Here is a 23,004-nt window from a genome sequence, read left to right on the forward strand (position 1 = left end):
CAGTTTCAGTACCATGCCGAGGTTTAAAACCAGACTGAAACTTTTCACAGATGTCATTTTAATCTAAAAATGATTGTAACTGAATAAAAACTGCTTTCTCCAATACTTTAGACAAAAAAGGTAACTTGGAGATAGGCCTAAAGTTAGAGAGAACCGAGGGGTCAAGATTTTTCTTTTTGAGCAGTGGTTGCACTACAGCATGTTTGAATGCAGCTGGGACACATCCTGAACTGAGACAGGTATTGATTAGCAATAATACGCTAGCATCAACTGAATCAAAAATTTCTTTGAGAAGACGAGAGGGGATGCTGTCTGAGGGGCAATATGTAGGCCGCAGATGCTTAATTATATCTGAGAGCGAAGGGAGGAATATAGGCTCAAACTGGTCAAAAATGGCAGAGCACAGAGATGGAGGAGGGTCAATGGTAACACTCAATGTGTTAACACTCGTGTGGGCTAGCCTAAGAGTAGAGACCTTCTCAATGAAAAATTTAAGAAAATTTTCACAGAGTGTGGGTGAAGATATGATGGGGGATACATCACGGGGGTTAATAAGGGAATTAAAAACATTAAAAAGAACCCGAGGCTTGTGGGTGTTTTTGGAGACTAAGGTAGATATATACTCTGTTTTGGCAGTTTTAACAGCTCTCTGGTAGTCTGATAGGCAACTACGCAGGATTTCTAGAGAGACATGGAGTTTATCCTTTTTCCACTTTCTCTCAGCGCGCGGCTCTGAAAGTGCTTTGGTGCGTCTAAGCCTAAAAGGAGCAACAGAATCCACTTTTTCAGAACATGTAAAATCAAACATGGAGATAAGCTCCTCAGCACTGAGAGCACAGTTCGCATCCAGCGCACAAATCGAGGAGACGCTGAAAATATCAGAGAACTGTGATGCGGTCGACTGGTTGATGTAAGCAGGACAGGTAAATGGTCTGAGATACATTACAGATTTCATTTACAGAAACAGATAGACCAAACGATAAGACAAGATCCAATGTGTGTCCCTTTTCATGTTGGTCGGTTCTACTCAAACATAGAGTAACTAGGTGTGGAATGACACAGTCGGCACATGAGATTAGATCTAAACACTGAGGCTATGCCTCCACCGTTACCAGTGGTGCGAGGGGAGCTGAGGAATGAACAGTCAGGGGGAAGGAGTTCAGAGAAAGGTGCATATTCGTCAGCATGGAGCCAGGTTTCCGTAATGAACATAAAATCCAATCCCCGGGAGATAAAAAAGTCATTTAATAAAAATGTTTTATTTACTATTGACCTTGCATTTATTAGAGCCATGCGAAGGTTTACCTGTTGAGTAACAGCCGAATCGACACTGGGGGAGGGAGAATTTAAGATATAGGCAACTGGACAGAGCACTCGCATACCACGGCAAGCCTGACTATTACGACGATTTGGTTGTCAGTCACGTGGGGCATAATCATTGGCACAGTGCACAGCATGTAGAATGTTTGCAGCAAGCACACGTGAGCCCAGCTTGTTTGGATGGATTCCGTCCGCCGTAAAAAAGGAGAACCAATTCCAAAATAGGTTAAAATTGTCGATAAAACCTATGTTATTTGTTCTGCAAGCAGACTGGAGCCAGGTATAAAGACCAAGGATTCGGCTGAAACGTTCTGCTCTCCCCCCCAGCATAGGCAAAGGACCAGATATAAAGACGGACTTTCCACAGTCATTTAAAAACTTAAAAAGGTCCTTGAAATCTTTTTTGTTAGCTCTGACTGTTGACGAGCGGTGTCATTTGTCCCAACGTGTACAATAATCCGGCTAATAGATGACGGGAGCGATAGCATCATGCCCGGTAGCTTACCCAGGATGATGGGGACCCTTGCTCCAGGAAAGCAGTGTGTAGCTGCATTCGCAAACCGAAGTTTCCAGGTAATCGAATCACCCACTATAAGGGTTGTTGGAGAGAAAAGGGGACGAGGTTGAGAAGGGACAGGCTCCTTTATAGGCCTGCAATGGGAAGTAGAGATCATCTCCCCGGGAGAGGGGCACTGACGAGATGAAGGGGTGAGGGATCTACGCGATCGCGTCGGCGACCCCGGGGAGCGTGTCCGGGCAGGCAGAGGCTGCCCGGGCCGCAACATCAGACCTGGGAGGACTCCGCATTGGACCAGGGTCAGGAGAACCACTGGTGATCACCGCCTCCCTGAGGATCCTTCGTCGGGAAGCAGAGGTCGCTGCCTGGTGTGAAGACCGCCGGTCTGGTTTCTGAGTGGAGGGGAGTGTCACTCGAGCGGAGCCAGGCTCGCTCAAACCGCGAGCAACATGTAGGTCCGAAGTATTGTTTTCTTTGGGGTCTTCCCAGGGCTGAGTGAGTCCGTCCAACACTTGGAAGGTGTTCGTCAGCCGCAACTCTTCTGGGACTGGGGGTAAGGAGGTGCGCCTTCCTTGTCGGCTGCCCATCGGGACAGTAATCCAAGCAGCATTAGCTGTGGAAGCTGGAGTGCTGCAGTTCTTTGGCTTAGCCCCTAGCTGTGACCAATCCTTCGAAGCCGCCCCCGCCACGGGGTGCTCGGCCTCGGGGCGATGCAGCGAAACAGCAGCATCAGTTGCACGGGGTTCCATAAATGACATGAACAGCTCGTCGTCTTTAATGGAGTGCAAGATGGAGATCCTTCCTTCCAGAACTGCAATCCTCTCATTTAAACTTTTACAACTTTCGCAGTGTAAAGAGGTCAGGATTGACATTTTATCATTCTGTAATACGGTAATACGTCTCTCGCCACGGGGTAGGCCGCCCGAGCCTCGGCCTGGAGTACCGAAGGCCTTTTTGGAGCAAGAAGGTTGGTGGAAAATAAACTTGTGTGCCTGTGCTCTTCTGCTGGTAGTTTCTGCCGGAACTTCTCGGATGTTGTGTTGCCCCTTACGAATTTACTTTGTAATCCTTGTGATTGTGTGAATCATAAAGTCAGGAGAAACACTGACCTGTAGCCAGGAGCTGCTGTCGATTGTCGGGTGGCAAATATTGTACTGAAAAGAAATATCAGCCCATATTTGTGCTTTCTTTACATTTGAGATGAGAAAGCAAAAGAATTGTGAAATTAGCAAGCAAAAGAATTGGCTGCTTTCTCTCAGAATTGTTTGATTTATTCTCTGTGATTTTTCTAAAGGTGTTCAGTTTAAACTATCACCGTGCTGGCTTGTTAATTTCACAATCAGTAACAGTAACGAGGCAGTGTTGCAGTTATGGATTTGATGCTTTAACCTGTGGAAGAACCGTCTGCCACTAACTAAAATGTTAAATGTAAATGTAATAAACCTATATTTAGGAAACAATGGTTTGATAATATAGTTATCTTTGTAAATTATATTTTAAATGATGATGGTAAAATTGTGTCATATGAACAAACTACTATACTGTATGCAGTGGTTCCATGCACATTATTAAACAATTACTCATCCCTACCACAGAATTGGTAAAGGGAACTGGTTAAGATGTCTCACATAGTGAGCCTTTTCTGGGCTTCTTGGCAAAGTATTTACTTTCAAGTCTGCCTGAGATTTAGAAATTGAGCATGTAAAATCAATTGTAAATAAAAAAACAGCAGAGTAGAAATGATAAATATAGTTTGTATGGTTCAGAATGGGAAAAAATCAGACAGGATTGGCCACAAAAGAGAGGTATCAGGTCCGTTCAACAAGCGACCCAGATGCAAAACCAAGGCGTCAATTTTATAACAAAGTCTTTATTACAAAATATCCAGTCAGACAGGCAAAGGTCAAGAGCCGGCAAACAGATTCAGTAGGGATAAGGCAGTCCAGGCAATGGGTCAGAACTCCAGCAAACAGGTATAACATGGATAATCCAAATTGTAATCGTGGTCACAGGTGAAGGGTGGATAAGAAACAGGCTAAGAAGACAAAAACAGAATCCGAAAACAAAAGTGAATATACAAAAACAGGTTGATAAACTATGGTTCAAAATCAAACAGATGAACAAGAAGAAACAAAACACGGAAGTAGGGGACGAAACAGTTCATAACAGAAGTCAATCAAAAAACACTGGAGAGTATGAAAGACACACATAATAATCTGGCAACGAGACATGCAAACTGAGGGCTTTATATAAAACAGGTAACAAGAGGGAATAGCAATCAGGTGTGGGAAACAATCAGGAAGTGAAACGTGAAACAAATTAATGGAGTGACTGTAACTGACAGACTACGGTGTGCACAGGTTAAAAAAAACACTTAGACAGAAATACAAGGCGAAAACACGAAACCTAACAAGAGGGAAGAAATAAATAAATCAAAAGGAGTAGGAAACTCCTTCAGTCAGAAAGACAGAAAGAAAGTTCTAAAATTGTAAATATTGTTGGAACAGGATAAAACTATTGTTAGTAAGATTTTTGTTATTATTATTATTATTATTATTTTGTCATGATTGTTTGTTCATTTCAAATTGCATATGTATAGCACTGACTGACTGACTGACAATCAATTATTGTTTAATGTATGTCAAATGTTTGTCAAATTTTGGATTTATGTCAATGTTTGGTGAAAAAAAAGCCACAAAACACATTTTCTAGCATTCTGTAGGAATAAAAGTAGCCCACTGAGATGAATGGAGGAAGTAAATGGAGCCAATATACAGGGGTTATATTTAACATTACTTCTGGTTTCATGGGAGAGGTGTTTTATCGCCGATATAATGTTATATATTGTTAGTCTTGAAAAAAAAAGGGAGAGATGGTCCAGTTCTGATTCTGCACTGACAGGCATAATATTTTGAATTCCTTGCATTTACAGTACTGTGCAAAGGTTTTAGGCAGGTGTGGAAAAAATGCTGTAAAGTAAGAATGCTTTCAAAAATAGAAATGTTAATAGTTCATTTTTATCAATTAACAAAATGCAAAGTGAGTGAACAGAAGAGAATACTTGGTGTGACCACCCTTTGCCTTCAAACCAGCATCAATTATTCTAGGTACAATTGCACAGGGATTTTGTAGGCATATAGTCAGGTGTGTGATTAACCAATTATACCAAACAGGAGCTAATGATCATCAATTTAATACATAGGTTGAAACACAATCATTAACTGAAACAGAAACAGGAGGGTTAAAACTGGGTGAGAAACAGCCAAACTCTGCTTCCAAGGTGAGGTTGCTGAAGACAGTTTAATGTCAGAAGTCATACACCATGGCAAGACTGAGTACAGCAACAAGACACAAGGTAGTTATATTGCATCAGCACGGTCTCTCCCAGGTAGAAATTTCAAGGCAGACAGGGGTTTTCAGATGTGCTGTCCAAGCTCTGTTGAAGAAGCACAAAGAAACGGGCAAGTTGAGGACAGTAGACGCAGTGGTCGGCCAAAGAAACTTAGTGCAACAGAAGAAAAACACATCATGCTTACTTCCCTTCACAATCGGAAGATGTCCAGCAGTGCCATCAGCTCAGAATTGGCAGAAACCAGTGAGACCCAGGTACACCCATCTACTGTGTGGAGAAGTCTAGTCAGAAGCGGTCTTCATGGAAGAATTGTGGCCAAAAAGCCATACCTCCGACGTGGAAACGAGGCCACGAGACTCAACTATGCACGAAAACATAGGAACTGGGGTGCAGAAAAATGGCAGCAGGTTCTCTGGACTGATTAGTCAATTGAAATATTTGGCTGCAGCAGAAGGCAATTTGTTTGCCGAAGGGCTGGAGAGCAGTACAAGAATTAGTGTCTGCAGGCAACAGTGAAGCATGGAGGAGGTTCCTTGCAAGTTTGGGGCTGTATTTCTGCAAATGGAGTTTGGGATTTGGTCAGAATTAATGGTCTCCTCAATGCTGAGAAGTACAGGCAGATTCTTATCCATCATGCAATACCATCAGGGAGGCATCTGACTGGCCCCAAATGTATTCTGCAGCAGGACAACAACACCAAACATATAGCCAATGTCATTGCCTACTGTAGGCCTACTGTTAAAAACATTCCCGTTATCTGCAGTGGCCGGTCACGTGACCATCCCAGCCGAAGGATGGTGCGGGGCACTGACAGGCGGAACCTTCGCCCTCTGGTGTGGGTCTCATCGTCGTATTATTAATCTGCTGCTGCCCCAGTCAAAATGGCACTGATCAACACAAGATCTCTATCCAATAACACTTTTATTCTTAATGACTTTTTTACCACCCAGGGATTGGATTTCTTGCTGGTGATGGAAACGTGGCTTATCGTTGGTGAGCTTGCTCCACTTGTAGAACTATGTCCTGATGACTGTAACTAGGCCTGGACAACCCCTTTTTAATTGCTCTGGTGTATCGTCCGCCAAGAATACATAAAGACTTTATCCCACAACTTGCTGACTTTCTTTCAAATACCATGCCAAACTTTGATAGTCCTGATTCTTGGTGATTTTAATATTTAATATTCATGTTTGCTGTCCCTCTAAGCCTCTTGTTACTGAATTTATGCATCTAGTTGAATCTTTTAGTCTTGCTCAGCTTACTGCTGGCCCTACTGACAAACTAGGCCATACACTCAACCTAGTTTTATCGTTTGGTTTTCTGATTTGTAACATGGAAATAATTGATGCCTGCTTAGATGTGTCCCCAACTAAGTGCAAAGAATTTATTTAATTTTTCATTAGCAAAGTTGAGGACATCAAAATGTTTCATCAGTGATGTTTCACTGGTCTGCCCATCTAACTTGTTTCCAACCCATCACGCTACCCTCCCTTATAGAGACTGTTTCTTCTATGAAATCTGCAACCTGCCCCCATGATATTGTCCCCACTGCTCTCCTGAAGGATGTCATGGACGTAGCTGGTCCTAGCATCCTTTCTATAATTAACAGCTCTCTGGCCACTGGTAGTGTTCCAACCTGCTTCAAGCATGCAGTGGTCCAGCCCCTCCTTTATCACATATGATTATAGTAAGATATACTTTATTATAATCAATCAAAAGAATAGAGTTATACAGATTACAGTGTACATATCATCTTTTTCAGTTTGCTGATCACATGCAAGTTACATATACCCCTTTAGCTCTTTCTAATTTACCTTTCCACCATGATGTTTAAAAGTCAAGGTACACCCCTCAAATACCCATCCTCCTCTTTGGCCTTTACCTTATCTTATGGCTCCCCCTTCACGGAGATAAAAGCTACTGAACTTCCATTAATACAATGGGTACGAACATCCCTAAAGTCTACTACTTATTTATATCGTATATAGTATCTTACTAAAAAATAAAAGACATAAAAATGAAAGGAAACTTAAAATGTATTACTTCTATGTACTACTTTTCCTACTTTTAAAAGTAATATAGATTATAATTACCACCCATGCCCTAAATATAGCCATCTCGTTTTCTGCGGGATTTGATCCCTCCTCCTTGCTGTTGATGAGCTCTTTGAACAGCTGCATTGGTTTGGGAATCTGGGGCAGGATCAGGACCCAGACTTTCGAAAGACGTGACTTTGCACTTCGTACTTCTCCTGCCAGTTGTATGGGATGTGCACTGGTATGTCTTCGAACACGTCGGGGGGGGTTTTGCAGTGCAGCCGCAGCATATGCCTCTCCTCACTGACACTGAGGTTAGGGGGGGAAGCTTCAGGTTCTTGCATGGATCCAGCAGGAAGGTGTTCTGTTCTTCACGGCTCCAAGCATGTCGTAAAAGCCCTTTAACTCTTTCACCAGCTTTTCTGTATGATGAGGGATGCGCATGAACACCTCTTCGACATCAGTCCCGCTGCCACAACTCTTGGGCTGAGTCCGCACCGTGTACGTCACTCCTCTCTCCATATCCAGATCCTGGAGTGGCGCGCAGAGGGAGCGCGCCACCCCAGCTTGACTACAGCTGTCTTGCGTTGCTCTCTCTTCAACAGCCCATAGATATCTTCTGAAGCAAAATTCTAAGATCCTACTCTAAGGTCTAAAAGCTTATTCCTTATATATCTTTTTTGCATACAAAAGTGTACCTTTTTGATAAGAAATGTCCCCAATATTTCAAGCGGGAAGACATTTATCTCTTATGTAACTTGTTTTTTAATGATCATATTCATTATTTCTGTTTTTCCAATTGTCATTTTCTCATACCTCAAAAGAAATTTCCCCAATATTTTATCTCATGTGCCCCTCCGGTTTGGGAATTTCCACCATCTTAATATACGAGTGGAAAAACACTAGCTTTTTTGTATTTTTTTAAGGAACCTATTCATCACTGGTGTCTGTTTCAATTTCATAGTCTCTCCTTGGACTCTCTCCAAACTTTGACTTCATACAAGCCAGAAGTTAGTGCCTGCCACCATCTCAACACACTCTTCAGGTGCCCCTCTCCGCGGCGCCTTAAGGGATCTACAAAGGACATCCAGCCAATAGCTGAGTGTAAATCATCCCCCAACTTCTTCTATAGTCAGTCCTTTGAATCTATCCGATAAATTATTTGTGCTATAATCAGGAAGGCCCTTGAAGCCTCTTAATCTTCTTTCGGTATTGACATCCCTTCCGTTTCCCTTATTTTTTTGTTTTAGCCAGGCATTGTGCCCCTCCCCTGTAGGGTTGGAGTATTCTCAGTCAGAACTTTAACCTTGCTCCTTAAAACCCTAAATCTACGTCCCCCGACTTCAGACTCCTCTACTGACAAGTATGGCTGCTCATTATCTCTGAACCACATATTTTTCTTCTTACGGGCGTTCTTACTACCACCTCGATCGCGTGTGCGAGGGGTTAACTATGCATTCCTTCCTAACCCATCCCCCGTCAATCTCTCATCAGGGGGGCCTAGGGCCGGGTCCTCGACACTACCTACACCAAAATAACATCTTGGAAAGATTTCAGTCAGGTTTTAGGGCCCACCATAGTACAGTGTCCAATGACCTGCTCCTCTCTATTGAGTCCGGTGACTGTGCCGTCCTGATTCTTCTTGACCTCAGCGCAGCGTTTGACATGGTGGATCATGACATTTTAATTGACCGTCTCCAGTATGGGGTCGGTGTTGGTGGTACTGCCTTGAGCTGGTTCACATCCTACCTTAGCGATAGAAGTTTTTCTGGCAATTTCTCCTCTCCCCCAGCTAGTCTCTCCTGCAGGGTCCCACAGGGTTCCATCCTTGGTCACATTCTGTTCTCTATTTACATGCTTCCCCTTGGTATAATAATTCAAAAGTACATCATTTCCTTCCATTGCAATGTAGGTGACACACAGCTTCATCTCCCCTTGAAACCAAATTACCAATGTAATCTAAACAGTCTCATGGACTGCCTTGAGGAAATCAAGTGTTGGATGGCTCAAACAGCCAAGGCAACCTGTCCACTCTTGTCAAACCCTATGTTAGAAACCTTAGTGTGATATTTCACTCCGCCTTCAAGTTTGACACGCAGTAGTAAAAGTTTTTTTCAGCTTCGTACCATTGCAAAAATCAAGTCTTTTCTCTCTTACAAAGATCTTGAGAAAGTCATCCATGCCTTCATATCCTCCCGCTTAGACTATTGTAATTCCAGTTTGAAGGGTTTCTTGTTACATAGGAAATACAAACATAGGATGTATGCATGTAGCATTACCACTCTGATTACGCAGAAGGGATGGCAGAGACTAGCCTGCTCGCTTGAACAGCTTGATTTACCCTAAACTCTAGACCAGCTTGTGACCAGCTTGACTAGCTCAATTTTCAAGCTGGCATAGCTGGATTTTTCAGCATGGTAATAACTCCAAAGTAGCGTATAGTAGTAGTAGTATACGGAACAGTGCAAGCTGCATTGGAGCTACTTTACAGGGATAATTTACTAAGATCTTTAGTATGTGGAAAACCTTTTAGCAAATGCAAAACCAATAACAGTGATTGGTCATGGAATTTGTTTTGTATTAATTGTTGGATGTGCTTGCATGTGCGAATAGGTTTTTCAAATGCTAGGCCTTTGTAAATCAGGTCATAAATATACATGTACTAAATTTTCTTAAACCAGGAACCCATCGATCACACCAGCCACTGTAATGCCTGTGGGCTCACCACCTGCGGGGGTCGGCATCGGAGTCAGGTGCTTTGCCCAACGGGCAGTGGGCGAAGGCGGGTATCCGGGCGTGCTGATCCTCGGCGTTGCAGGCTGGTTCTGGGGACGTGGAACGTCACCTCTCTGGTGGGGAAGGAACCGGAGCTAGTGAGGGAGGCGGAGTGCTACCAACTAGATATAGTTAGGCTCACCTCCATGCACACACTGGTTCCTGCTGGAGAGGGGCTGGACTCTGTTATTTTCTGGAGTTGCTCAGGGTGAGAGGCACCGGGCGGGTGTGGGGATACTCACAAGCCACCGGCTGAGTGCCACTGTGTTGGAGTTTCACCTGGGGAATTACATGGCACTGCATATAGTGAAACCTATGTAGGGTTGTATGAGCATATTACGTTTTATTTTTCCCAGCTTGCTGTTAAAAAAATAAGGATAAAAACAAGAAAGTAAGACTTTTTTTCATTGTGATCGAGGGTTCTTTTTTTCATTTATTAATAGTTATGGTTAAGATTTGGGGAGCTCCATCACAAGATAATTTCAATAGCTGCTGACTACACAGGTAAGCTAAATATATGTTTGCTAGCTAGCCATGTGACCAACCAACCATACGCAAACTCTGCTGTTCAAACTAGCTAACGTTGCAGCATGATCGAAGACAGTTACTAGTTAGTTACTCACTAAGCTTGGCGGTGACAACTAGTCTGCTGTTGTTGGTTTAATGTATATGCTTAACAGGACTTAATAACTTAGCTAGCTAGCTGGAAGTTGCCATTATAGCTAAATTGACCTATTTAACGTAACACATGTAGCTATCTAATGCAATTAGTTAGTAATGTTTAACGTTACTTTACAACTAAGCCAATATAGACTAGCTTGCTTAGTATAAAAGCATAGAGCTAGCCAGCTATCCCAACAAGACACATCGATAGACATTCGATGGCTAGAATAGCCAGCTGTTTTTTGTTGTGTAAAGTATGTTACCCATTTATCCAGGGTCAGACATAATGTTCCTTAGATATTTTGCTAAATCAGATCCTAGAGCAGCAGGGCAACAAAAGCCTGAAGTATAGATCATACTTCAGGCTTTTGTTGCCCTGCTGCTCTAGGATCTGATTTAGCAAAATATCTAAGGAACATTATGTCTGACCCTGGATAGCTAGGGAAGTAACACATTAGTAACACATTAGTTGGTGTTTTATTTAAGTTGACTAGCTTAATTATAGCTTTGTACAGTTGTATTGCTAGCTACTAGTAACTAACAAGATAGTTAGCTCAGCTAACATTAGCTATTGATAGCTAACTGCCATCTTGAAAGCGGTCAGAAATAGCCTGTCATAAAAAGGAATGTGTCCCATTAGCTGGAAAGTGCATACTCCTGAACTCCACTACAACGCTCCTCCACTCTGTGCTCCGGAAATATATAGCATATATATAACACCCAGCATTAATGATCAGTAATCTCAGTAATCGGTCAAATTTTCCCCTGATAACTGACATATGAAGCGCCATATAGCATAGGCTACGTTTCGCTAATGTACAAAAATGTTTCTGAATTAGTGTATGTGAGATGCAACCAACAATAACCAAGAACATAAAACTGTTACAGTACACAGTGTTGAGATCGGACACATTGGGATTCTGGGATTAGCCTATGGAGCTGGTCAAACTGGTCAACCAGCTGTTTCAAAACCTAGCTCAAGGTGTCCGTTTCAGCAGGGGTTGATATTGGCTTACAAAGATGGGCAGGGATGTAATGTCATACAAGCAACGAGGAAACAATGATACCGACCAACATTCGAGGGGTTCCTAGGTTATCAGTGGTTATCCAATTGATCTTGGGCAACTTTGTGATCCCATCCTGGTCGCTCTTGGTCTCCCGCCCCTGCTCCCTGACAACTTTAGGTTAAGGTAAAAACAGCCCCCTGACTTAATATTGCTGGAACGCTGAGTTTACAGCAGAAAACCAGTCCAGAAATTAATTGAACAAACACATCTAATGCACATTAACTGCTGGGAGAATTAGCAGCTTCCTTGGATAAATTGAATGAAATGCGAGTGAAGTACATTTACGGCTCAATCATTGCAAGATTGAGCAATGTAAGAATGAATTTAGCTCACATTAACGTTACTGCGTTCAGCAAAACTGGAATCTAGACGACTACGGGGTGGAAATACAGGTTGAGAGACATTTTGACATATAGAGAGATTAGGTTAACCCCAATACAGCTCAGGGTTTGCCTGGATATAGCATGGCTACATCCTAGGTCTGGCGACATTGGCTCGGGAGGTAAGAGCAGTTGGAGGGTTGCCAGTTCGATCCCACCCTGGGTGTGTGGAAGTGTCCCTGAGCAAGACACCTAACCCCCAAATGCTCCTGATGAGCTGGTTGGTGCCTTGCATGGCAGCCAATCGCCATTGGTGTGCGAGTGTGTGTATGATTGGGTGAATGAGAAGCATCAATTGTACAATGCTTTGGATAAAGGTGCTATATAAATTGCCAAATGTAGCCAGATTTTCTACCGAAAAAGTACTGTATGCTAACATTATATCTAGCTTGCTATCATACCTGCAAGGTTTTGCCATCGTCGGGTGCTGTGATTGCAATGGGTAACTGCTTTCAGGAACAGGGTAGCCATTGAACGATTCTTTTTTCAAAAAGCTGTCCAGTTTAGGTAGTTTTGCTACATTTTCCTCCTGGTACTTTTTATACTTTATTTTGTGCGACCCACTTTTGTGCATCAATGTCATTTTCACAGTAGGCAGCTAAATGGTGCTCAATGTTTTACGTATTTGACTCGATAATCAACATGGCGGTCTGTAGCGTAGTGGTTAAGGTAAATGACTGGGACATGCAAGGTCGGTGGTGTATCCACAATATGATCCGCACAGCCATTGGGCCCTTGAGCAAGGCTCTTAACCCTGCATTGCTCCTGCTTAGTCTAATCAACTGTACGTCGGTCTGGATAAGAGCATCTGCCAAATGCCAATAATATAATGTAAAATCAACACAGGATCCCCAAAAATACAAAATTAGCCAGTAGGTCTTCCCCTCCACTAGGCGCGCTACTGAGTGCGTGCAGGTACGGGTCTGTGGAGGGTGGAGGACTTACTGGAAGTGGAACCGAAAGGTCACTCACTCGTGAAGGTGCCAGCAGACATACACATACATGGTGAGCGGTGAGATACGGACTCGGTGAATCACAAAATATTCTACTTCTACACACACGCTATACCATGCAGTGAAAAGAACGGCACCACTTCTGACGGCGCCGCAGCGACCTCCACGCCAACCCAGATCCCAAACCGTGGACTGCAACGTAAACAGTAAGCCGCCCCAAAGCCCCAACTCGATCAACAGACAAGAAACAATAGTTTCAAATTCCTGTTGGGAAAAGCACTTAAAGGGAATTATGTTGGTAAATATTCAGCTGTGACAATCTGTGTTAAAGGGACAATAGGTGAGATTTTTGTGTCAAAACATTGTTACAAGACCATTATAAATCCCTTCCTATCGTTGAAAAAGGCTCACTGACATGTTGACTCACCCTCTGCCTGAGTTTATAGTCCTTCAATTCTGGTTTCAAAATATACAGTTGATGGGCCGTCACTCTGTACCAAAACATTGCATATTTGTACAATAATTCAAACTCATTGGTTGAAAAATCATTCTAATTGCCACAGCCAATGGCATGGGGGCTTATTCTGATTTTTTGCATGTAGCTGTCCAAATTGCAATCCAGACAAGCTATCACTGAAACTCTGTGTACTATTGCTTATTATCCAAGCAAAGACTACATATCTAGTTATAAAACTATACCAGCTCGCTACTGGTAGCAAAAAGCAAATTAGCCTTAGTTAGCTTGATGAATTTGCAAATATCCCCCTGAGGCAATACAAACATAGTTGCGAGCATTGTTGCTCACGCGTTGTGTCTCAGGGGGCTATTTCTAAGTTAACTATTAGCTCATTTGCTTGTTGCTACCGATAACAAACTGGTATCGTTTTATGAATAGATATGTATTCTTTGCTTGCAATAGTATACAGAGTTTCAGTGGTCACTTGTATGGAGTGAAATTTGGGCAGCTACAAGAAATTTGGGCAGCTACACGAATCATGCATGTTTAGCTAAACCTTTATTTGTCTCAAACTGTAAGTTGCAGTCGCATCGTTTGTGGTACACTATCATAGTTATATAGCCAGCTAGTTCCATAGCCAAATAAGTTGCTTGCTCATAATATAGTTGGTTAGCTAAAGTGAAAACTATAAAAAGACTAAACATATAAATAGTGTTGTGCAGCACACTTAAGTCAACATTTCATAAAGTCACCTGTTCGGCGAACATGTTGTTACTGGAACACAACAAAAAGACAGCAGGCTATGTCACTGTCAGCTTTCCAAAACAGTGTTTGTTTTGGTTTGAGGGTGTTTGTTGCTGCAGTTCCTCTCTTGACCGTTAGGAGTCCGAAATTACCTATTGTATACTATTGTATAATTTAAGCAATGCCAGTAGGCCTGGATAACAGCAGTGGCTGAGTAATAATAGGAGTGAGTTAATTGGACGTTATTGTAATGACATATGTAAACATTTTTACAGGAGAACACAAAAACCATGGGCAGTCGGTGTGACATGGTCAAAAATCAGTGATTAAAATTCCTGAAGTGCTTATCTATCATCCACCTTATTGTTGAAACTGAAAAGATTTGTAAATATGAAAAAATTATGAAATATCGAGGCAAGTTGGCATGCTGTATGATAGACATGTAACTGGACATGAATGACTACATCCTTGGCCCACATCTAGAGGATGGTCATCCCATGTTTCTGTACAGCCTGAACAAGAAAATGTCTCACTGAAAATATCTTATAACAACATTTAAATTGTTGCTATACTGACTGCGTTGATTACTTTTGCCACGTTTTTAACACTATGCCATGTTCAGTGTATGGAGAATTCCAGAGAATTTATATGTTCCTTTATCTGTGTCTTAAAAATAAATATAAATAGATTGAGATAGATTGATAATTATTTTTCTGCAAAGTATTCATTAGTATTTCATGGAGGACTTGCCTCATAAGGGGTGCAATGTTCACTTGGTACATCAGTACAAATCTCTGACAACTTGACCTCTGAGATGACCTGGTTCTTCATTCTTATGAAAACCTTTTTCTACATATTGACTAACTTTCTTCGAGTTTCTCACTTATCGGTGGAAGTGATTGACGTCCCTGCTTCCAGAGCTGTATAATACCGTGCACAATGTGCCGGGCTATCCATCTTTCTGATAGCTGTGAATACAAAATATCCATACACATCCATTTTTCAAAACGGCTAGTTAGAACAAGATGAATGTCAACATGTCAGATTGGGTTATGTCTGACATCAGAAATAATTAATGAATGACCTATTTGTTCTGTATGGTTCTAGAATTCAATAAAAAATAAAAATGTTTCACCAAGGGCTACAACTTGAGACACTTGATTATATCAGCACTTTTTCCTCTCAGAATTGCCGTGCAGTACACATTGAACTTTGAAGAAGATTGCACCGTTCACCACACCCATGCTCATGGAGTTGAAAAGAACTGCAATATTTCAGTACTTATTAGACAGCAGTATGTTTATGGTGATCATGTAATGTTCTGAGTTCTGTCTGTTTTTAGTGTTATTATTGTTCATTGTTGTTATTTATTCATCATCATGCTTATCTAGTTATTGTTCCCATTTCAGTTATTACATTCGTGATCCCCTGTGATGTCTGTGTCTGAATGTTTCTGAGCCCGAGTCACTCCCTGTCTGCGTGCTTCACTATTTGGGTGGTTTCAGTAGTTTCAGGGTTTTCACCATTTCCTCCAGACTCGCATTCCTTACTTCCGGCTTCTCTCGATAGTTAAACATTGTAAAGCACTATTCTCACTAACTACTACTAATCTAGATGTTTTACAGTACTAATCCCATTAATACACTTACTGTCTGTCTAACTAACTAACAGTCACTTTAATTGGGTAGTTTAGATTTAACACATAACTAACTCACTAACGCAATCTTAGTTTTCTGCACTGTTCTATAACTCCGCCTTCCTATGTTATCCCTGATTACTTGCTTAGTTTCAGCGAAGTGTTCGCACCTGTCTCTGACTATCACTACGTCTTCAATCTATGCAAATGTCTATCCCAAGCCGTATGTTTTACATGTGTGTCTATGTGCATCCAGTCCGCGTTTTTATCTCCCCCCTTATTTTACCCTATTATTATACTTTACCAGTGCAGAATTCCTTGTAAACCTGCTATTGAGATTACTACTGACACCTCTTTGATTTGTTTTCAAATTTTCTTGGTTTTGATTATTTGCTTTGTTTATCGTCTTCAATTTTTGCCTTAGCCCGTTTGTACCTTCTACTTCTGATCACCTGGGGCCGGTTTTTCAAAAGTAATCTGATCGGATTACGGCTATCGGATTGGATCAAATCTTGAAAATGGGTTTTTCAAAATAAAAAAAGGATTCAGAAATTGGATTGGATCACGTAATCCAATCTTGTTGTTGATCCGGATCAAACCTTGAGTTTGGGTTTTTCAAAACTTTTTGGTAGGATTGGGATCATTTTGATCCCAAAAATCAGGATTAAATTGATCCCAGCAGGGGGGTGGATTCATGGTGGATATCAGTAATAAAACTAGGTAACTAAAATTGGTTAGTTAAATAATACAACATTTATATCATGCATTTTACAGTATTTATATTTATTCATCAATTTCACTTGGATTGTTCAACAGGAAGTACATAAGTACAGGGATGTCATCACAGAGAGGGACTTTGCGCCTGGTCGCGATGTTGTGTAGGACAATGCAAGCAAGTATTATGTTGCATGCTTTCTGTGGTTCCACTCTCAAGTAGTTAAGGCATGCAAAGCGCCTCTTCAGAACTCCATTTAAGCGCTCAATGGTGCATCTTGTTTTGCAATGAGCAGTGTTGAAGCGTGCCTGCTCAGGCGTGTTTGCAGCCAGAAAAGGGGTCATCAGCCATGGTAGAAGAGGGTAGGCACTGTCTCCTAATATGATACCATTTGGTCGGTTGGTTTGGAGCTCTCTATATAGAGCGCTCTCCCTCAGGATGCGCGCATCATGGACAGACCCAGGCCACTTCACAACGCAGTTTGTGATGAGGAGCTCAGCGTTGCACACAAGTTGAACGTTGATGCTGTGTCTCCCCTTTCGATTTAAAAACTCCCACTCATTCTCATGAGGTGCTTGTATGTGCACATGGGTGCAGTCGATTGCTCCAATAGTATTTGGCATATTCCCCAAAAGAAAAAAATTCTGCTTGGCCTGGATGATCTGGTCATCCTTCGGAAATGAAACAAATTCATTAATCAGGCTGGCCAATGCAGTTGACACACTTTTCAGAACATCACAAACAGTTGATTTTTCCACACCCATGTAGTCACCCACAACTTGGTAGAAAGTCCCACACGCATAGAAGCGAAGAGCAATGAGGACCTGTTCCTCCACAGACAGACCATGACTCCTTTGGGTTCTGCGTTGGAGGTTGGGCCTGAGAAGGTCCACAATATACTGAATATCAGCTCTTCCAAAGCGAAACCGAGCATACAGCTCCTCATTGGTATATTTCTGCAGTGGATCTATATGCTCAACATACACCCTTTCACGGCATCTTCTCCTGTGGTGGAGATGGACAACACCTGCCATGCCACTGACCTTCTCTCTGAGTCCTCTGAGAAAGGCTGAATATACATATGGCTGTGTAAATTGGTCTTCCCAAACACACCTGTTAGCTTAACTGCTTCGGCTTGTGTTGAATTAATGGAATCATACCCAAGGCCTATAAAATGATGCTTGCTACATCAAAGCGGTGGAACCATGGACTCAAAAAGCCCAAATTTCTCTGCTGCTGAAACCCACGCCCTACTGGAGGGTGTTAGATGCCATTATAGGTCATTGGTAGAATCTTTTAGTTCTGCCAAGGGTGGTGAAGTGAGCAGTAAAATGAAGAAGGAAATTTGGGCTGAAATCACACAACATGTGAATGCCATGGGGTTTGGCCAGAAGAGGACAACAGAGCAACTAAAATTTTGGTGGAAGAATCTTAAGGCCAGGGCAACAAAAGACCACGCTGAAGCCAAGAACAGCCAAACAGGCAACAACCCATATAAGAGGGGTGAATACACAGACATAGTCGGAAGCTCTGCATGGGATCCAAGATGTTGCAGAGGATGGTGAGCCTGTGATGACAGCAGAAAGTGAGCCTTCTTCAGAAACATTTATTCTTAATCTCAGCCCTGTAATCGAGGGAGAAGGTCAATCACAGGTGGAGCCAGAAGGCCTAGTTCCCACAGGACCCCCAGAGAGAGATGACGCCTACAAGGTACTTCTGCAAAAAGAGACAGAAAGGGCAGAAGTACAGATCCATCTAGCAGAGGAACAGCTTATTCTTGCCCGACTGCAGCAAACCAAGGCCAGACTTGAGATCTGCCTCCTAAAGGCCAAGCTTGGACAAGCTGGTCTCTCCACAGCAGACGAAGCAGATGATGATGATGATGAAGAAGAAGAACTCATAAGAAGATGAGACGGGTGCGTGGGGGTTGGACCCAAAATGCCCGACTCAGAAACAATAGTTATATAAAGACCCCTCAGGGCTTTATTCGGGACGAATCCCAGGAGCGTAGTCAAAACAAGCAAAGTCCATACACGTAGATCCAGCCAAACAAATAGTAAACAAACAAGAAGCACGGTGCCGAGGGAAGAGGCAAGCTCGTAGTCGGTAGACGTGCAGGGAGGTCCGGTAGCAGGAGAGCTGTCAGCGGGGCAGATGAACAGGCGGACGGGAGGCAGAGGCGTAGTCGTGGGCGAAGCGGGAGTCGAAACCATGAAACACTCAGCGAAGCAGAAGTACAAAAACGGTAGGCGAGGATGTGGTCAAAAACAAACGATGGTCACAAAACAGAAATCAATAATCAATGGTCGGTAACAGGCTTGGATCGTAACGTGAAATCAAACAGTAAGTCATGCTCAAGAGTTGCGTGGTAAACTAGAGGCAGACAATTTCGCGAAGAACAGTTGCGCGACTGGGCTATAAATGCGGGTGTAGACAGGTGTAGACAATTAGTTAGAGCATAGTAAGGAAATGGAAAACAGGTGCGATGGATGACAAGTTTAACAAGGTGATTAGTAATCATTAGTAATAAACCTATCCTGCCCTAGCATTAGTAAATTAGTAAATGACATGCACGAGAAACGTAAGGTAACACGAACACATGATTAGTTTGTTAGTTTCTACCAAATCCTGATCTAGCGTTAGTAGTTTTAGTAAATAGACAAATGGAAACAATTAGGGAGTGAATGACAGAAAGAGATAGAGAGAAAAGGCGGAACGCAAGGTTTGCGGAAAGACATGTAAAAGTGTATGCATAAACAACGACCAGTTAACGTAACAATAAACATAAATCAAAACATAACACAAAGCGAAACTAAGACGATAACCACACAACATAACAAGGTAGTATAATCGTACGAAACATAACTAGACATGACAAGAAAATAAATCGTAACGAAACATAACTAAACAACATGACAAACCTAGACTAACATAATACATGATAAGACACTACGTGACTAAGACAACATGAATAAACATAAAACATGGCAAGACAGACCCGAAACGTGACAGAAGAACTACTCATAAGAAGAACTACTCATAAGAAGAACTAAGAAGTAATTTATTTTGTTAAGTATTGGACATTTAAGCCTTTTTTATCCAGTTCAATTCAATAAATCTTTGTTTGAAACCTGTTTGAAACATCCATAATGTATTTGTGAGTAAAGTATGTATTTATTTATTTGTTGTAGGTCTCAGATGAGCGGACTGCCTGTTTCCAAGAAATGGACAATGGAGGGGGATGTTTATATTGTTTGTTTGCTGTTCCGTTCAGTCCTAATTTCTGTTCAAATAAAGCATATTGGAGTGACCCCACACTATTCTACCTGTTGTTCTTTACATAGCTACATTGTGATAGCCCCATTTAGACCACAGGTAATCCAGATTTGGTAATCCTGAAAAGTTTGAATCCGGATCAGAGTAATCCAATCCCGCATTGATTTGAAAACCCAGCATAAAAATAAAATGGATTACGTGATCCTGGATAGCAGAAAAAGAGATTTCCAAATCTGGATCAGTTTGATCCAGATTAAAACTTTTGAAAAAACGGCCCCTGGATTTTGCTTTGTTCTTTGATAATTATTTTTGCTTTCTGTTTTTGGCATTTTCTTTGGATCTCTTGGCTTTGAACTTGGATTATTAAACAACGTTTTTGGATTATCCCTTGGTCTGCATCTGGGTCCTCTGCCGTACATAACAGATCATGAAGTCTCCAGCTTGTATTCTGTATTTAGCATGGGTTGGGCAGTAGATGGTGTGGCCTGGTCATCTGTATAATGACATGAGAAGAGTGCATTACATGAACCATAAAAAGTATTATTACTGCAGCTGTGGTGGCTGCAACAACATATGTTGGCAGAATGAATAAGAAATGACAACAAACCTACTGTCAATTTTGATTGAGTAGCCTGCTCTGTTTTGGCCAAAAAAGTCTCCCCTCAATATTTACACTTTGAGCACTGTATTATGTAGACCTGTACACCAGCTTGGTAGTGCACATATTTAATAAGCCAATCATGTAGCAGCAACTAAATGCATAAACGCATGGAGATGTGGTCAAGAGGTTCAGCTGTTTTTCACTCCAAATATCAGAATGGGCAAGAAATGTGATCTAAGTGACTTTGATCATGGAATGATTCTGTGAGCAAAAAAACCTTATTAATTAGAGAGGTCAGTGGAGAAGGGCCAGACTGGTCAAAGCTGACAGGAAGGTGATAGTAATGCAAATAACCACACATAACAGTGGTATGCAGAAGAGCATCTCTGAGCAGACAATGCGTCAAACCTCTTAAGTGGATAGGCTACAGTACCAGAAGACCAATAAGTAAAAAAAGAAGTCTAATAAATACCTAATAAAGTGCTCACTGAATGTACATCAAAGGCACAATAACACACCTATGCTTATATTGTAGAGTGTTCCCGGCCTAGCTGACAATTGAAAGTATTCCTGTTATCCTGATTTCTGTCTGTTAGCTTATTTGGTATTTTTGTAAATTTATTATTTTTCATATTTATGTCTGGTGTTCTGTTTACATTCATTACTCATTGCACTCGTCTTCCCCTGTGATGTCTGTGTCTGAATGTTTTCTGATCCCAAGTCACTCCCCTGTTTGCGTGCTGCACTATTCGGTGGTTTTTTAATTTTCCGATTTCCCACGATTCCTTCTGTCTCGCTGATCTTACTTCCTGCTTTCTCTCCATTTCATGTTTGTAGATAGCACTAATATACTAATCCCAACTAACAGAATTTGTACAGTACTAATTATATTAACATACTAATAAGTTTGTCTAACTAATAAACTAACATTCAGTAGTTTTGGGTATTTGTAATTTTAACTAACACTAACTCTACCTCTAATTCAATACTGCTCTATAACTCCGCTTCCCTGTTCTATCCTGGCCTTGATTCAGCGAAGTGTTCACGCCTGCTCTCCCCTATCACTACGTTCCTTAACTCTGTGCAATTGTCTACTCCCTAGTCCAGAGCCGTTTGTCTTACGTGTGTCTTTGTGAATCCAGTCCGCATTTTTGTTTCCGCCTAGTTATTGTATTATTACCCTTTCATGTCTCTCACCTGATGTTTCTTTGTTAGACCGCCCTCACTCCCATGCCCTGCCTAGTTTGTCTCATTTCCATGTGTATTTATACCTGTCCTTCTCTGTTGCACATTGCTAGTTTGTCTTATCGTGTTTTTGAGTCCGGAGCCCTTATTCCTTTACCCCAGTTCTAACCTCCTTGTTCTCAAGCCCTTGCCCTTGTGGCATTCTGACCTGTTGTTGTTTTCTGGATTCTCGTTTATGACCCTGCCTGCTTCTCTGGACTATTATCTTGTGGATCGCTATACCTCTGCCTTGTTTGGATTGACCTCCAACTCCTTTGAACTCTGTTTGTTTTTGATTACGCTCTGTCTGCCCCTTATAAATTATAGCTTTCAAAGGGTGGAGAGGGGGTGTGTAGACTCCTGCTAATTAAACCTGCCATTTTTCAACATCCCAGTGTCTGCTATTGGTTCCTCTGTCCCCCCCAGCGTGACAATTCCTTGGTCTACTACACGGGTATTCTGTGGTCTACCAGGCTGTTTGCTATACCATGTTGGGACTATGTATAACAATGGTTACATATGGATGTTAATAGCTGCAAATTAAAGGTGACAGTCTATTTATTATTTCATTTCAAATCCAATGTGCTGGAGTACAAAGCTGAAACAACAAAAAAATGTATCCCTATGGAAATACTTATGGACTGCACTATAAATGTTATATTAGTGGGGTCAGGCTCTTACTGTAAATGTTTTCACTTACTGTAACATGTTGGGATACATTTTTCAGAGAGATCTAGAGCAGGTAGCTCATGAAAGGTAAAATGAAAGGGGAAGCCCTCTTCATGACAAAGATGTTCTCCTCTACAGCAAACCCATTTCCACCCACAGAGCTGACTGAAATGCTGCAGCTGATGTGAAATCTCTTCTTTATTTATACTGTGCTAACCCCACCCGCATGTATGAGCGAGCCCAACTGATGGATAAATCAGCAGCACAGAGGCAGTATGGTCCTCCAGCAGGAATGCTGCCTTATGCTCACAGGGCCTGGATGTTAATGGGGTTAATAAAAATATGCTCTTTGATTAAACTTTGTGTGTGTGTGTGGGGGGGGGGGGGGTTAGCAGTTAGCAGTTAACTCTTCCAAAGATGCAGCGCTTGCTAAATGATCAGCCTCTCTGCCGAAACACAGGAGAACCAAGGGACCCTGTGCATCACCATGCCAGAAGCTGTGAGAAGAATGCAGTGAAACAGTGCAGAGGCCAGTAATAATGCAACTTACATGCCATGTATTCTCCATACATAAACCAGTGCATAAACCATGACCCTGAAATTGTTCAGCCTATTGAAA

General features: G+C 41.9%; 1 protein-coding gene across 1 annotated transcript; it reads right to left on the reverse strand.

The window, feature by feature from the left end:
- Nucleotides 1-2,037: 2,037 nt before the first annotated feature.
- On the reverse strand, nucleotides 2,038-17,649 carry LOC133111122 (putative nuclease HARBI1). Its single transcript, XM_061221273.1, has 2 exons — nucleotides 16,732-17,649; nucleotides 2,038-2,229 (listed from the first exon to the last, which is right to left on the reverse strand). The coding sequence occupies exons 1-2, from the start codon at nucleotides 17,647-17,649 to the stop codon at nucleotides 2,038-2,040; spliced, it is 1,110 nt and encodes a 369-aa protein (XP_061077257.1).
- Nucleotides 17,650-23,004: the final 5,355 nt, after the last annotated feature.

Source organism: Conger conger, chromosome 15 (genome assembly GCF_963514075.1).
Source record: "Conger conger chromosome 15, fConCon1.1, whole genome shotgun sequence".
Lineage (NCBI taxonomy): Eukaryota > Metazoa > Chordata > Actinopteri > Anguilliformes > Congridae > Conger > Conger conger.